The 14665-nt window shown below is 31.7% G+C and overlaps 1 protein-coding gene and 2 long non-coding RNA genes across 3 annotated transcripts; all 3 read left to right on the plus strand.

Moving 5' to 3' along the window:
• The first annotated feature begins 1864 nt into the window (after positions 1 to 1864).
• On the plus strand, positions 1865 to 3397 carry LOC145334505 (uncharacterized). The gene is made up of 2 exons (XR_013884841.1): positions 1865 to 3168; positions 3287 to 3397. It is a non-coding gene; the product is annotated as an uncharacterized LOC145334505 (long non-coding RNA).
• Positions 3398 to 3716: 319 nt separating this feature from the next.
• Positions 3717 to 7418, plus strand: LOC145334422 (uncharacterized). Its single transcript, XM_080179877.1, has 8 exons — positions 3717 to 3836; positions 4021 to 4138; positions 4770 to 4811; positions 5104 to 5216; positions 5648 to 5707; positions 5971 to 6047; positions 6567 to 6620; positions 7088 to 7418. The coding sequence occupies exons 1-8, from the start codon at positions 3760 to 3762 to the stop codon at positions 7228 to 7230; spliced, it is 684 nt and encodes a 227-aa protein (XP_080036003.1). The 5' UTR covers positions 3717 to 3759; the 3' UTR covers positions 7231 to 7418.
• Positions 7419 to 10730: 3312 nt separating this feature from the next.
• On the plus strand, positions 10731 to 13018 carry LOC145334508 (uncharacterized). The gene is made up of 3 exons (XR_013884844.1): positions 10731 to 11063; positions 11967 to 12002; positions 12922 to 13018. It is a non-coding gene; the product is annotated as an uncharacterized LOC145334508 (long non-coding RNA).
• Positions 13019 to 14665: the final 1647 nt, after the last annotated feature.

Consider the following 14665-nt stretch of genomic DNA (forward strand, 5'->3'; position numbering starts at 1 on the left):
AGTGCATTTAAGTTAAAACCCTAAGAAAAAATAACTTAAGGTAAGTTTCCACATCAAAATATACCAAAAAAAGCCTAAAAAACCCATTTCCGCAGGGTTTTTCTTACCTAACCTAACTTAAAAAATTACGGATTTTTTTTAACATTTAGATGTAATACCTATAGGACTAGGCTTATATACCAAGTTTGAAGGGTCTAGCTTAATATTTAGACCATTTTGCTCACGGTCTACGTTTAGATGTCATTAAAAAACCCCCCCTTTTAATAGGTTAGAATTGTCTTATCGATTTCAAACTTTGCATGATGATTCCCATAAAAGTTAGGGATAATTTAGAAAGTGTAGCAAACTTAAAGGAAGTTCTTGGAGTTTTTTTTTATTTATTTACACAGGATTCAATCCCATAATACGACCAACAAAATGTGTAGGTACACTTTTCAATCAATACTGTAGTCGAATTGTTCCTTTATTTGTTACATTATCCATCTATCCCCTCTAGTTCTTTGCTAGCATTGCCACTCTAAAAATATTACTAGTTGCTGCGCCCCTAGCATCTAGAGGCTCCGATTCCGTATTCTTTTTAAAATAGATATAAACAGGCTTTTCCTGGTTCAAGAAATAAGCAGAGCAAGGCTAAAAAATAGCCTAAAATAATCCCAAAAATTTAATTTTACAAATAAATTAGCCTTTAAAACTTCCCGGGATCGATGTGAAGATTTCCTACAATCAGAGAACTAAACATTTTTTAGTGGTTAGTAAGATCTTAACAGACAAATAAACAAAAAACCTTCCCTATTCTTAATATTACTTAGCGGATGTGCCCCCTAGCATATAAGCTTTCTGTATTCAATGGGATAAGTAAGCAGTGGAAGAAAAATAGCCTAAAATCATACCAAAATAAGGATGTTGTCTAATAATGATAAAGGTCTTCACTGTCAAGAAGCTTCACTGTAAAGCAGAACAATTTTAGTTAATCGATTATTGATATCTAGAGAATCAGAAAATAATAAAACTTTATATAATAGGTTTTACCTGTAAGTAATGATTTCTTTATATTTGTAGGGCGGTGTTGTTGGGCCAACAACCCCTGTAAGCAAGCCACAGCCACCTGGTGGTCTTGTCACACCTCAGAGGAGATTCCAACAGCCTGTGCCAGTTGTGGTTTCTATTCCAACTACCACACCTACATCTCAACCACAGGTGATTGTATTTAAAGGGATAAGACAATGGATGAAAATTGCTTTATATTCCAAATGATGATAAACAATTTTATCCTTAGATTCAAATTATTGATTGAAGTTTTTACACTGCTACTTTAAGAAACAAATCATAATTGATTTAAAGTACCTAAAGTTTTTAACCAACGAAAGAAATATCGTGTTCATAAAATTTACCAGTCCAATGTCCCTTCCTCCTTCATGTTCAGAAAGATTTTCTTATTTTGTTGGATTTTAAAATAGGATATATCATGGTTTTCTCTCAACTTTTCAGTCAGGAGAAAATAATTTTAATAAGACCAAATATATTTTTTTGTTCTGTCTACGTTTACAATATATATTGCATTTAATATTAACAGATACCTAATTGAGAGTTTAAACTACAATATATATAAACCTTTTATTAATATTATCAAAGAATAATAGTATGAAATTGCACATATCCTCTTTTATAGAGTAGTAGGATTATTTTTGTCGAAGCTAAAGATTTTGGAAATTACTGGTCCAAATTGGTTGCACTTTTCAGGAAAGCTATATTTATGTCTTGGGGTAGTTCAGGCAATTATAATTACCCCGTAGCCACCCCATAGATGCTAGGGGCGAAACAACTATTTTTTTATAAAGCATAATTAAATTTTTATTATTTACAGGTGATAACAACTGTCCCCGGTCTGCCTGCTGATTTCCAGTTACAACTAGCTACAACCAGCAATTTTCCACCCTTAACTCCCAGTGGATCCATAATAACAACCACAAGTAACACGCCCAATCTACAATTGCAATAAGAAGCCAAAGAACACCCTGCAAAGCTGTTAATATTGCTATTATTATTACTTACACTGCTTCTAGTACCTAGTGTTTAAAGTTTTAAATTTTAAATTTTCTTAATAAAGAGTTAAATTTGTAAATATGAATTATTTTTGTTTTCATCATAGATTATTTTATATTTCAATTTTAATGTAGTCAATTAATTTTATTTTATATTATGTACAAAAAAAAATGCAAGTAGATACTTTTTTATTTGCCATTTGTTTTCTGATTTTATTTTTGTTTTATAAAAAATGTTTATTTTAGTGATTTTTTCTTGTAATATTACTTAATTTTAATTAGTATTTAAGAATATGTGCTTTTAACTATTTCCTAGTTTATAAAAATGGTATATATTTATAATGGGGGGGGGGGGGCGGGTAAAGCGGCGATTATCCCCCCCAAACGAATTTGGTAGGCACCCCCAAAATTTTTTTATTTTAAATTTTAAAATTTACCCCTACCATGGGGGTGTCGTAGGCAGCCCCAACCATTAATGTGCCCGCCAGGATGGAGGTATTAAAAAAGTACAACTATCAGTTAGGTGTCAAACTCATATTTTAAAAGTCATACATTTGTGGCCCTATGATTTTAGGCAATTTTTTTGCCCAATTAATTTATTTATATGTGGAGTGGTCGCCCTGAATTTAAATTGGATTTTTTTTCTTTTTTAATACTGCCTGGCTCAAGGCTGCTATGACTACAAAAGTTGGACCATAGTTCAATATATAAGTTGTCTTCATGGGCATGCACTTTGATAACATTTGGCTCACAATCACCACCAGTAGGAGCACCTTAAAGGCCATCATCTTCAAAATCAAAATTTTAAAATGGATTTTTTTAACACATCAAAAAACATTTTTGTATACTTTTGAGGGTAATTTATATCTTTTAAATGTATTAAGCTATATCCATTAAACTGGAGGTTATTTTATCAGAATCAATTTTTAAAAGAGGAGAAAATTGCAAAATAAATGTTTTCCCATTCATTTTCTTTGGAGTTGCATAATGAAGTGGATCAGTAATAATGAAAAATATAGTTTTTGATTGATACATAAGCAAACTTTATTTATTTTAGTTGGTATAACTAAACCAAACATGACTCTAGTATTTTCACAATAGTAATATTTGAATTCACTGCTGGAAGGTGCTTAGAATCACTTGCTCTTGTCCCCCTTAGAGAAAATATACCTACTAATGATTAATAATGCCAAGTTTCATAATAAAATTCAGATTCTAAGTGCCATTTGTGCATTGATTACAAGATGGTTGCATTATACAAAACCCTATTTATAAAATTGTAATTTGTAATATGATTTATTTTGTATATTTAATATTTGAATGTATTGCATTAATTAATAAATTCTACAAAATTCTGTTGAAAGTTTTTTTATAAAATAAATTTCACAGTTTTATTCTTTTATTTTTAATCCATTATATACCATAATATTAGTTTGTCATTTTAACCTTAAATTAACTTTGTCACTCATAAAACTAAAATTTAACCCTTCCTTACAATTAAGGTCTATGTAATTAAGTAAATTAAGTGTGTGAAAAAAGACTTCTCATAGGTCCGAGGAAGGTTTGTAACTAATTAAGAGGGGGGGGGGAGGAGTATCGTATAGATTTGAACAAAAAACATTTAAAGTGCCACTAGAGGCCTCTAGGGGCGTAGCCGGTATTAATAAATGAACTATATCTGCCACGTATTTTTTTCCTTGTTTAATACAGAACTACAATGGTAAAGTCTGGCGAAACGGATTTACAGCCTCTCAGCGGCAACATGGAGACCCTGGTGGAACAAATCGTTTCAAGGTAAAAGATATGTGATTATATTCAGGCTGGCCATAAACATACTATTTTTGCATACAATGCATACTATTCCAATCCATAATCCGCTCGCTGGAGGATCAAGACATGCAGGATCAAACCTGGATCCTTAAATTATTACCTATACACATATATATGATATTTTTTGTAAGATTACAATTTTGTTCAGGGTCAAGAGTAATTACTATGAAGGTTTACCCCTGGATAAATGCCCAGATTTTGACCGCCCATTGAGACCAATAGTCAGTGCAAATGTTTCCAAGAAAATTAGATTGTATAACAGATATGTAAGAATTTATATTATTAACAAGGATGACAACATCCATAAGTAGCGAAGCACAAAAAAATAAATAAGAATTTAGATATTAGTTGTCAAAAGCATGTATATTAGGGAAAAAAATCACAAAAACTTTTCAACATGCTCAAAATAATAGGAAATTTAATTTGATATTTTTAACCACAAATATTTTTAAAAACGGACCATAAACACCAAAGATATGAGGAAAAATGTGAAAAATATAAAAATAGCCAAAAACCTCTGAAAAGGCAGTCTGACCGCCATTGATGTTTTCTTGAAACGACAAGAAATTAAATTTTGATATCTATAACTGAAAAAATTTGGAAATCGGGCCATAAACAACAAAGGTATGGAGAAAAATGTGAAAAATACAAAAATAGCCTAAATCCTGCCTAAAGGCAGTCTGACAGTCATATTTTTTTCTTGAAACGACAGGAAATTTAATTTTGATACTATATCTAAAAAAAATTTGGAAATTGGACCATAAACACCAAAGATATGGAGAAAAATTTAAAAATAGCCTAAAACCTGCTTAAAGGCAGTCTGATAGTCATAGTTGTTTTCCTGAAACGACAGAAAACAATTGTTGTTTTTAAGTTTTCAAGTTGTTTTCATTCTAGATATGTGCTGCATACGAAAAAGATGAACAATTCAAGAAAGATGTAAAGTAAGTATAAATGTACCTATGATTCTGTTAGTCTATACATTTCGGCTCAAATCACTATTGCCTATTTTGATATCATTTACAAAAGAGAGGGGTAGTTTCACGAAATGCATTAGAACTTAATTAAGTGAACTGTATATTTTTCCCTAGTTAATGGGTTTAACTATATTTATATATTTATATTTAGCTATATTTGAAAGAATTTCTATTTTCTACCACGTATTTTTTAAAAATATCAAGACTTAAAAATCTTTCAAATATAGCCTCTAACTCCATCATGTTTTATTAAGAGAGGGAGTATAAATAAATCATATCAGCAACTGAAGGACGCCGGTCACAAACTCCACAAGGAGTCAGCTGATTATGATGCCAAAAAATCAACTGTGGTTGCTGGAGGCGTAAGGTATATTGTTTTGTTTGAATTTGAAAAACTGTTTGTACATATTTCAATTAGGGGGAGGTAGGTTGTGCTAAAATTCCGTAAAGGTGTGAGTTTTAGGCCTTCAAAGTTGTAGTTGAACTAAATATTTTTCAGTAATATTTTGTGTATAGTTCTTTTCAATATGGAATACACATATTTAGTAAATATTATTGTTCTACTAGGTACTTTTTTAAAGAAATCAACTAAAAAAAAGAGTTACAGCTCTAAGATTTATCTTGGGAGGGTAGTGGTACCCTCCCCAAAATATGTTTTATACCTTCCCTGGGCCTATGAAAAGCTACCCTGTAAAGGAGAACCATACCAATTCTGCATTTTGCGAGATTCTTTGGTACAGACACACTGACAGACAACAGACTGAGTTTTTCAACCTCGTTTAAAATATTTTATTTTAGGAAGAGGAAGCATGAGAAGGAGGTGGAAGATGATGATAAAATAAATATCTGGCAGCACAGGTAAAATATTGTTAAAATGTTAGGGTAGGGGAGGGGGGGGGGGGTGTTAGAAAATATCCCACTCAAAATGGAGGAATGTGGTGTGATGGTAATTTGCTTATGAAGGGGATAAAATTAAAATATGTATAAAAGTTTTCATTTTTATTTTAGGGGGGTAAACACCCTTTTACTCTCCCCCTTACACGTTCATGGTTTAATGGTTTATTAAGTAGTTAACATTTATTTTAGTTTATAGGTATATAACCAATGTATTTTGTATTTAGGCAGACCATCGCCAAAATTATCGCCATGCCGATTGGAGATGTCCGTATAGAGCTGACAAAACATTTAGATCTTCTAAGTATGAATATTAAAGTTACCTAATAAAAGCCAAAATTTGGGAAAAGTCCTTTTCGTGACATCGCTTCTTATGGGCCGATTTGTCTTATTTTTAAAATGGCTTTTTATATGTTATTTTAGGTTAGGTTAGGTTATATTGGGTTAGGTGATTGCCCCACAGGGTTAGGTAATTGGCCCCGCAGGGTTTGAGCCCCCCGCAGGGGCTAGAAATAGGAGAAAATCTACTGTGAAAAATACGACAAATCGCCCCATAAGAAGTGATGTCATGAAAGGGACTATACCCCAAAATTTTTATATGGAGAAATATCAAATTCTATATGATTGATCATGTTTGGGTAAGAGCATAATATTTTTATTGTCTATTTTATATTTTTTAGCGAGAAAATTATGTTTAAAAAAAATTCTTGAGCACCAAAAATCTATTAATTATTGAATTAAGCTGAAGCTTCTATAAAGATGCTACATGATCTGTATTAGCTTCATAAACTTATAAAGATTATAATTTAGTTCTTTATTTTAGAGGACAAAATTGGAGAAGCACCCACCATCACTCGTCCTCCTAATGAGTTAAGAGGTATAGGTAGAATTGTGTAGAAAATGTAAGAAGCAATCCTGTAAAGGAGAACCATATCGGTTTAACAGTTAGTAGGATTCTTTGGTACAAAAAGACAGACAGACATACATCAAGTTCCTTTATTATAAGGCTAACCAATCCATTTTGTGTTTATTTGAACATACATACGAGAATTAATTAATGTACCTACTTTTTTATATTTTAACATTTGACAATTAAACAATTAAAGACACCTTGAACTCAACAAAATGTTTGATATACTTTTGACTAAATAATTGCTGGTAGGTATTGAGATTCAATTGCTCTTGTTCGTGCATAGGCAGATATTTATATTTTATAAGTAAAAATTTAAATTCTTAATACAAAATCCACAAAATATACAGTGCCCATTTAGAAACGAGAATAATAAATCTGCCGTTTTTATGATGGATTGACATCCATGATTAAAATTGATTAAATAATTTCAGCGGATCTGGTGGCAGTCCAATTATTCCAATTAAATCAGGAGTGTCTGTTCAACCCCGCCGAATGTGTGGATGCGATTCTTGGCGAAGACAAAGACATTCCAGAAGAAGAAGGAGAGACTGGCAATGATCAACAATCTGAATGAAATATTAAGGGGGTTGGGGGGCTTAGTTTTGACACTTTTGCATAAACAGTAATTAATGGGGACTGACTTAAATGTGGTTTTCTGCAATGCTATATTATTTAAAAGTGCTCTAAAAGGTAAATTATGTGAAAATATTAAAATTATCATATTATGGTTTTATTTTACTGTTAAGGGTTTTTATATGATTCATTCTTAGTATTATTACTAATGATTATTCTTATCTGTTATTATCTTATTCTTATAATATATGATTACATAGTATTAGTCTTTAGGTATATATTGAATCATTTCATAATTCATAGATGTGAATCAATATTATTAAAAACCTGTTTTTCCTTCATAGTTATTTGTTGGTTATAAAATAAACTCTTTAAATGAGTGTTTTTATATTGATAACCATATGTTATGTTGAATCTAACGAGTGATATTTAATTCAAAGATGTAAATAGATGATATTACTTTATATAAAAGTTAGTAAAAAGGGCATTTTGTACTTTTACTGATTATGCTAAAATTTCGGGTATAGTCCCTTTCGTGACATCGCTTCTTATGGGGCGATTTGTCATATTTTTCACAGTAGATTTTCTCCTATTTCTAGCCTCTGCGGGGGGCTCTAACCCTGCGGGGCCAATTACTAACCCTGTGAGGCAATCACCTAACCTAAAATAACATATAAAAAGACATTTTAATTTACGACAAATCGCCCCTTAAGAAGCGATGTCACGAAAAGGACTATTCCCAAAATTTCAAATGATAGTCTTTTTTTCCTACCTAAATAATTTTCATTTCCTAAAAATTCATAAAAAAAAAGGCTTATTAAATATTGGTTTTAAATATGTGAAATTAATTTTCATAGCATTTTTGCCTACCTAGCCAAATTATTTTTTGTTTTTATGCTTGTAATTCCTGTTACAATATTTTTTTTATGTTTGAAATTTTCAAGTGATGTTATTTTTGGTTTCAGAATGGCTTTAAGCAAGCTGGATGTTGAGTATCATTCCAATGTATTAGTTCAAGTGTTTCATAATGATGCAGATGCCGTGGATTTTCTGATAGAAAAAGGTAAAGATTTTTTTATTTTCCAGATTTTTCCTCATATCTTTGGTGTTTATGGTCCGATTTTCAAATTTTTTTCAGTTAAAGATATCAAAATTAAATTTCCCGTCATTTGAAGAAAACAACAATGACGGTCAGACTGCCTTTTTGCAGGTTTTTGGCTTTTTTTTTCTTTTCCCCCATATCTTTGGTGTAAATGGTCGTATTTTCAAAATTTTTTCAGTTAAAGATATCAAAATTAAATTTCCCGTGGTTTGAAAAAAACAACTATAACAGTTAGTCCCATCCTCTAATATTTGTGCTTCGCTACTTATGGATGTTGTCATCCTTGTTATTGTTTGTTTGTCACTCCTTCTGATTTTAGAGCTTCACTTTTATCAATATTGTCATCCTTGTTTATTTAGGAATTATTGGACCCCAGAAATGCCCAAAACCTGGTTGCCAGCGTTACATGCGAATACAAAAAAGCGCACGGTAAGATGATAAACTCACCATTTATTATTCATTATTGTAAGATTTGAAAAGGGGAGAGGAGGGTGAACTTTTTCTTTTTCAGTTATGAATAGCCTTATAATAAATTAACAGGATGTCTCTGTCTGTCTATTTGTAATGAAGGATATCTCTAACCGTTGAACTGATATGGTTTTCCTTTACATGGTAGCTTCTCATAGATCCTGGCAAGGTTTATAACTATTTTGGGGGAGGGTCCCACTCAAGAAAATCACTCATAAAAAAATTACTCCCCCTTCCCTCCAAGGGGCCGAACCAGGTTCATAGTTTTGTTGGGGGGGTTAAAAATTTTTTTTATTGAAAAAAATCCAAAGAGGATAATACTGAGACCTGTAGTGGCATAGCCGTTAGTAAATAATACTGTACTTAAACATTCTATATTTAGTTTAAACAAGAGAGCCTTCTGCTGTAACGTACACAATAAAAGCTTGATCAGCATCAGGTAACTAACACCTAACATCCTAATTTCAAAAGATATATTTACTAGTAATTACAGACTAACAGATATAAGACTGAAAGATATAGAAAGGGTGTTTTAAAAAAACATGAGCTTCGAAAAATTTTATTTTATCATGAACACTACCTACAGTTTTGGTCAAAAACTAATAAAAAATGGAAACAAAAACAATTTTCCTGCTATATTCATAAAGATTTATTTGGTTTTTTAATCTTAAACAATTATGCCTAATAAGTAAGTTTTTCAAAATATCATTAAACTAAAAGAACAAGGACATATGCATTTTTTAATATTTCATTGAGAAATAAGGGCTGTAGATGCTAAAAAATACTTTTTCGTGGGTCTTACTGTAGATTGAAGGACAAACTGTCTTAAGTCCTTGAAATTTAAAAGTCTTTATATGGTCCATCAAAAATTATAATGAAAAAAGTTAAGACAGTATTTTACACATACAAAAAAATAGAAAGATAGTTTTACGACAAATGGCTGTTCAGTTCAGTTGCAGCAATTTTCCTCAAAAATTTTATTTTAAGATATAACAGTTTTCTGGAGTGTTACCAGATGCGGATAGGTAAAATCCTGCAATGTACTTATAACTGGGTAAAGAGGCTCAACATAAGTATGAGTGTTCAGGTATAAAACAGGGGGGGAGGGGGGTTAATGCAACCATCTCGTAATCAGATTTAAAATCGAATTCTAAGTGCTATTTATACATTGATTACGAGATGGTTACATTAACCCCCACTCCCTTATAATAATAGATAGGTAGTCAAGTACTAAAATAGCAAAATTCTAGGTAAATGGTACAACAATAGGAAAGTACAAATTGAAAAGTTCTGTCAGTGGTTTGGTAGAATACTGCATTTATAAATACTATATAAAAAAATGACATTAAATGGGGATACATCAATTTCAAAAAGCTTATTCTAAGGACAAATAAGTTTTAAGTCATAAATTTTTATGCTTAGAAATATTTTCAGCTTTAATTTCTTTTATTTGAAAGCTCCAAACAATTTAAGGCACATATAAATAAGGGGGGGGGGGTAACTTTTGCCACTTTTGTGTAATCAGTGTACTGTGGGCTAGATATTGATGTGAGCCTACTACCCAAAAGTAAACTTTTATCTTAAAGAACCTATAGTCTTATATCAATACATAGCCCACAGTACACTGCAGTACACTGATTACACGAAAGTAGCAAGCTACCCCCCCCCCCCCTTAGTTTCAATCTATGGTAAGTTGGCAAAATAATTTTGTTCCATTGAAAAACACATTACTTCTTTGATAAAAACTCTTTTTTGATTGCAACTGATATTATAATCTTAAACATGTTATTCTTAGGTTGCTGGAATTAGCAAGAACCTTGTGGTTAAAATCTACAACTTTATAAGGAACTTAATCTTAATCTTAATCTTAAAAATCTATAATATTTTGAACACTTGATAAACAAGAAATTGTTTCAATAAAATGTACCTAGTTATTTCAAAACTTTGTACACAAATGGACAATTGGAAAGTTTGAGTTTTTTTTAAAAAGCGAAGTTTTTTGATAATTAGGGTCGGTCAGTCCGTCCATCTGTCCATCTGTCCGTCCGTCCGTCCGTCTGTCCGTCCGTCCGTCCGTCCGTCCGTCCGTCCGTCCGTCCGTCTGTCCGTCCGTCCGTCCGTCCGTAACGGGTAGCTTTTTTCGTTAATTTATTTTATTTCAATTGATTAAAAGATTAAGAATGTAGTAATTTAGACGAGAAATTTGTTCCTGGAAGGTGAATCAAGTTATAGAAAATGGGCCCACTTTAGGGGGAGAGGATGTGGTAAGTTTATTCTCAGGGGTGTATATTCTACACAAGATTAATTTTTTCCCCTGCTGAAAAAATTTGTATTTGTTTTCCCCTCCTTGTTTTTTTTCCAGCAAGGAAGGGGAAATATGCAAAAAATTCTGATCTTATTTTATTAATATTACCCCCTCCACCCCCCCCCCACATGTTCTTTTATTTTTCTTCACCAAGCAGGGCAGAAAATGGAAAAAAATGTTATGTTTTCAGTTCTCTTATTTTTTACATTTTTCCCCTAAACCATTGAAGGGTCAAACATGCCGAATATACAACCCTGTCTTTTTTTATTTATTGATTCATGCTTAACAATAAATAAAGAATCCAGTTGATTGATTATACAACATAAATGTAATGCTTAAGTAAATTTCTGCCTATAACTATTTAAAAAAAAAAACTTTCTCTATTAAACGACATTTGACAAAATAAGAGGGGTGGGGGGGGGGGAGTTTTGCCGCTTTTGCTAACTCCGTGATTATTAGGTATTGATAATAGAACATAGGTAATTTGGGATTAAATGAAGAAAAAATTACAATAGGACTCCAGGTTCAATAACATCAAAAAAAAGATGCATATCCTGTTTTAACTTTTCAAATAAAAAAGATAAATTTTTTACCTGCAAGACCTGAACTTAGAGGCCAAATATGTCAATAACATAAAAGAAGATACATATTCTGTTAAATAAAAGAAAAGATTTTTTACCTCTGCAGAGTGAACCAAAAGGCAGGTTAAAATTTTTCCTTCAGATATGTCAATAACATTCAAAATGTTAATAATCACGGAGTAAGCAAAAGTGGCAAAACTCCCCCCCCCCTTATCTTTTTCTTTCTCAATTCTCAATTCACTACTTTTGGACTTTAACATGAACCTATCATGCATTTTTAGGTTGTCCAAATCGATGAATCGCTGTTCAACCACAAGGTAATTTACTTCTAGTGGCACAGCTTCTGCCACTTTAGCTATCGGTCAGTTGAATGCAAAAAGTTCTGTCAGGTCAAAGTTAAAAATTCTTTTAAAAATCATCATATCTATCAAATGCCTAATATGTTCTTCTAAAACGTATAAAAGTTCACTACTCTAAGTACCTTAACTCTTTAAATACACTACATAGAACTATCCCTTTAAATATCCAACACCTGCTTTTCAAATTGTAATGGCTATTAAATCCATTCTTACTTAAACTTATTTAATTGATTGCAACTAAAATCTTCATAAAACTTTTAATCCTGTTGTCTGTCTTCAAATAAAAAACTTGAGGTAAAAGAGGACTATCCACAAACAAAAGGAAGTGATTCTAAGCAACTTCCAGCATTGATCCATGGTATTTTTTTTAGTGAATATACTAGGTTTATGTTTGATATTTGATTTATTGACTAAGAATTTAGGTTTCACCATGGCTTATATGAAACAAACTTTTAAATGTAAAGCCTTTTTAAAACAATATCATAAAATGCTTTGTTGAGTTCAAAGGACAAAACTAAAATAATACTGAAGAAAGGCATCAAATGCTGTATATTACAAAAGTATATTAATTAAACTGTTTACAATATTACAAGTTACCAACCCTCTTTCTAAATATACATTTTTAATCACAGAGCTTTTAAACAACAGTTTGAACTCATCAAAACATTTGATGATACTGCACCAAACAATACTTATCATTTCAAAGTTTTTTTTCATAAAAAAAACAAGGTGAAATCTAAATTTTTAGTCGATAAAGTAAATATTAAACACAAACCTAGTATATTAAATATTCACTAAAAAAAATCAATGCTGGAAGGTGCTTGAAATCACTTGCTCTTGTTCATAGATAGTACCCTGTAAATGATCTTTTTTTTAGCCGAAATACAACAGAGGAAGACAGCCAAGGGATCAACTCTGGGTGTTTGGCCTATGTTGTACCTCAACAAAACCTGCAACTGTGATAGCCATACCAGGAATATTTATGTAATCATCATTAGTGTCAAAATGAAAGGGAGGGGGGGGGGTATTTTGCTCCACATGCTCATAGAAGGAAAGTCCCAAAATGAAATTTGAAATAGCTACTTAATTCGGTTTTCAAAAAAAAGTTTGCTTTAAAAAAAATCAGGTTGATATCTTTAAAAATAAGCTCAGAACTCATAATTTTAGTGTTTTGGGGGGTCTTTTGCTCCACTAGCCCCTAGAGGGAAGTGCCGAAATTCAATTTTCAAAGTTTTATGTGTATATCCAGTCATATAAGAGATTTTAAAAAAAGAATTAGGTTGACAGGAATAAGGTATAACCAATAAGGAAATTAATTCGAAAATTGATTTGGGGGGCAAATTATCCTGAATATTCCTCAGCTGTTTTCCCATTGGCTGATTTATAGAGTATGTATCTAGATTATATCATTATAACATTGATCAACCAATACAATTGTCGTCAATTTAGGTTGCTAATATGCAGGGATCTAATGGGATAAGACAATGACAAATAAATTGATATCTATCCCCAATGATGCTACACAAAATAATATTATCTATATATTACAATGAGTGGTTGAAATGTTGGGACATTTAACTTTATGAACCAACCAATCAAAATTCAGTAAAATCACCAAAGTTGTTTGCCAACGAATAAGAAAACGTTATTATAAAATAAGACTAGTATAATAAACAGTCCAATGGCTTTTCCCTCCCTGCTTTTATGGTACTCATTTATTAGTCTGTTCATTCATCCAGTAGAAGGGGAGAGGATAAGGTCAAGGAGGTGGATGGCGGGTTTCGTTATTTTTCCAGCTGACAGTGGATTTTTATAATAGCAGATATATCTGGTGCAACATCCATGTAATAATATATCAATTACCATAGTTGGACTGTTTTAATGCTAAAAATTGTATCTTCTAAAAAACAGGTTTTAAGCAAGTATGGTGAAATAGGGTTAAATAATTAATTTCCTTGTTGGTTATACCTTATTCCTGTTAGGTTGATAACTATAAAAACAAGCCCACACAACCCTCCCAAACTTTGATACTGTATTTCATTATGATTTCATAAACCTTCTATTTATAGTTCCGAATCGTTCAGCAGAAACTCTGTTAGCCCTCATCAAGAAGCATGTTCGGCCTGGTTCCGTAATTCACAGCGACCTGTGGAGGTAAGATATCTATTTTTGATTATTATGTTAAATTTTTGGTTATCTATTGTATTCTAGTATTTTGCTCTAAACTTATTAAACAATTTCTATAATTTTACCTTTTAGACCAGATAGATAAACCTTTTATTTTCAGCAGCAAAGCTTATTTTCCATGTTTGTCATGTCTGGCCATCTTTCTCACTCTATAGCATATTTTTTTGTGTAGATTCCCTATACTATTTTAGGGCATACAATGAGATACCTAACCTTCAAGGATATAGATTTGAACATGCAACTGTTAATCACTCGGAAAATTTTATAGATCCGGTGACAGGTAAGATTTATTAGTAGCTAAACTACTCTATTATTCACTTTGTCTGTCTTACAGTCTGTCCGTAATGCTAATAGGGGAAATGTCATTGAAGATATGCAAGGGAAATTGTTTGGTAAAGTGTATAACTTAGTTTGTCCTTCAGGCTGTCGATCAT

This window comes from Acartia tonsa, chromosome 12 (assembly GCF_053477335.1).
Source record: "Acartia tonsa isolate MP-2025a chromosome 12, ASM5347733v1, whole genome shotgun sequence".
Lineage (NCBI taxonomy): Eukaryota > Metazoa > Arthropoda > Copepoda > Calanoida > Acartiidae > Acartia > Acartia tonsa.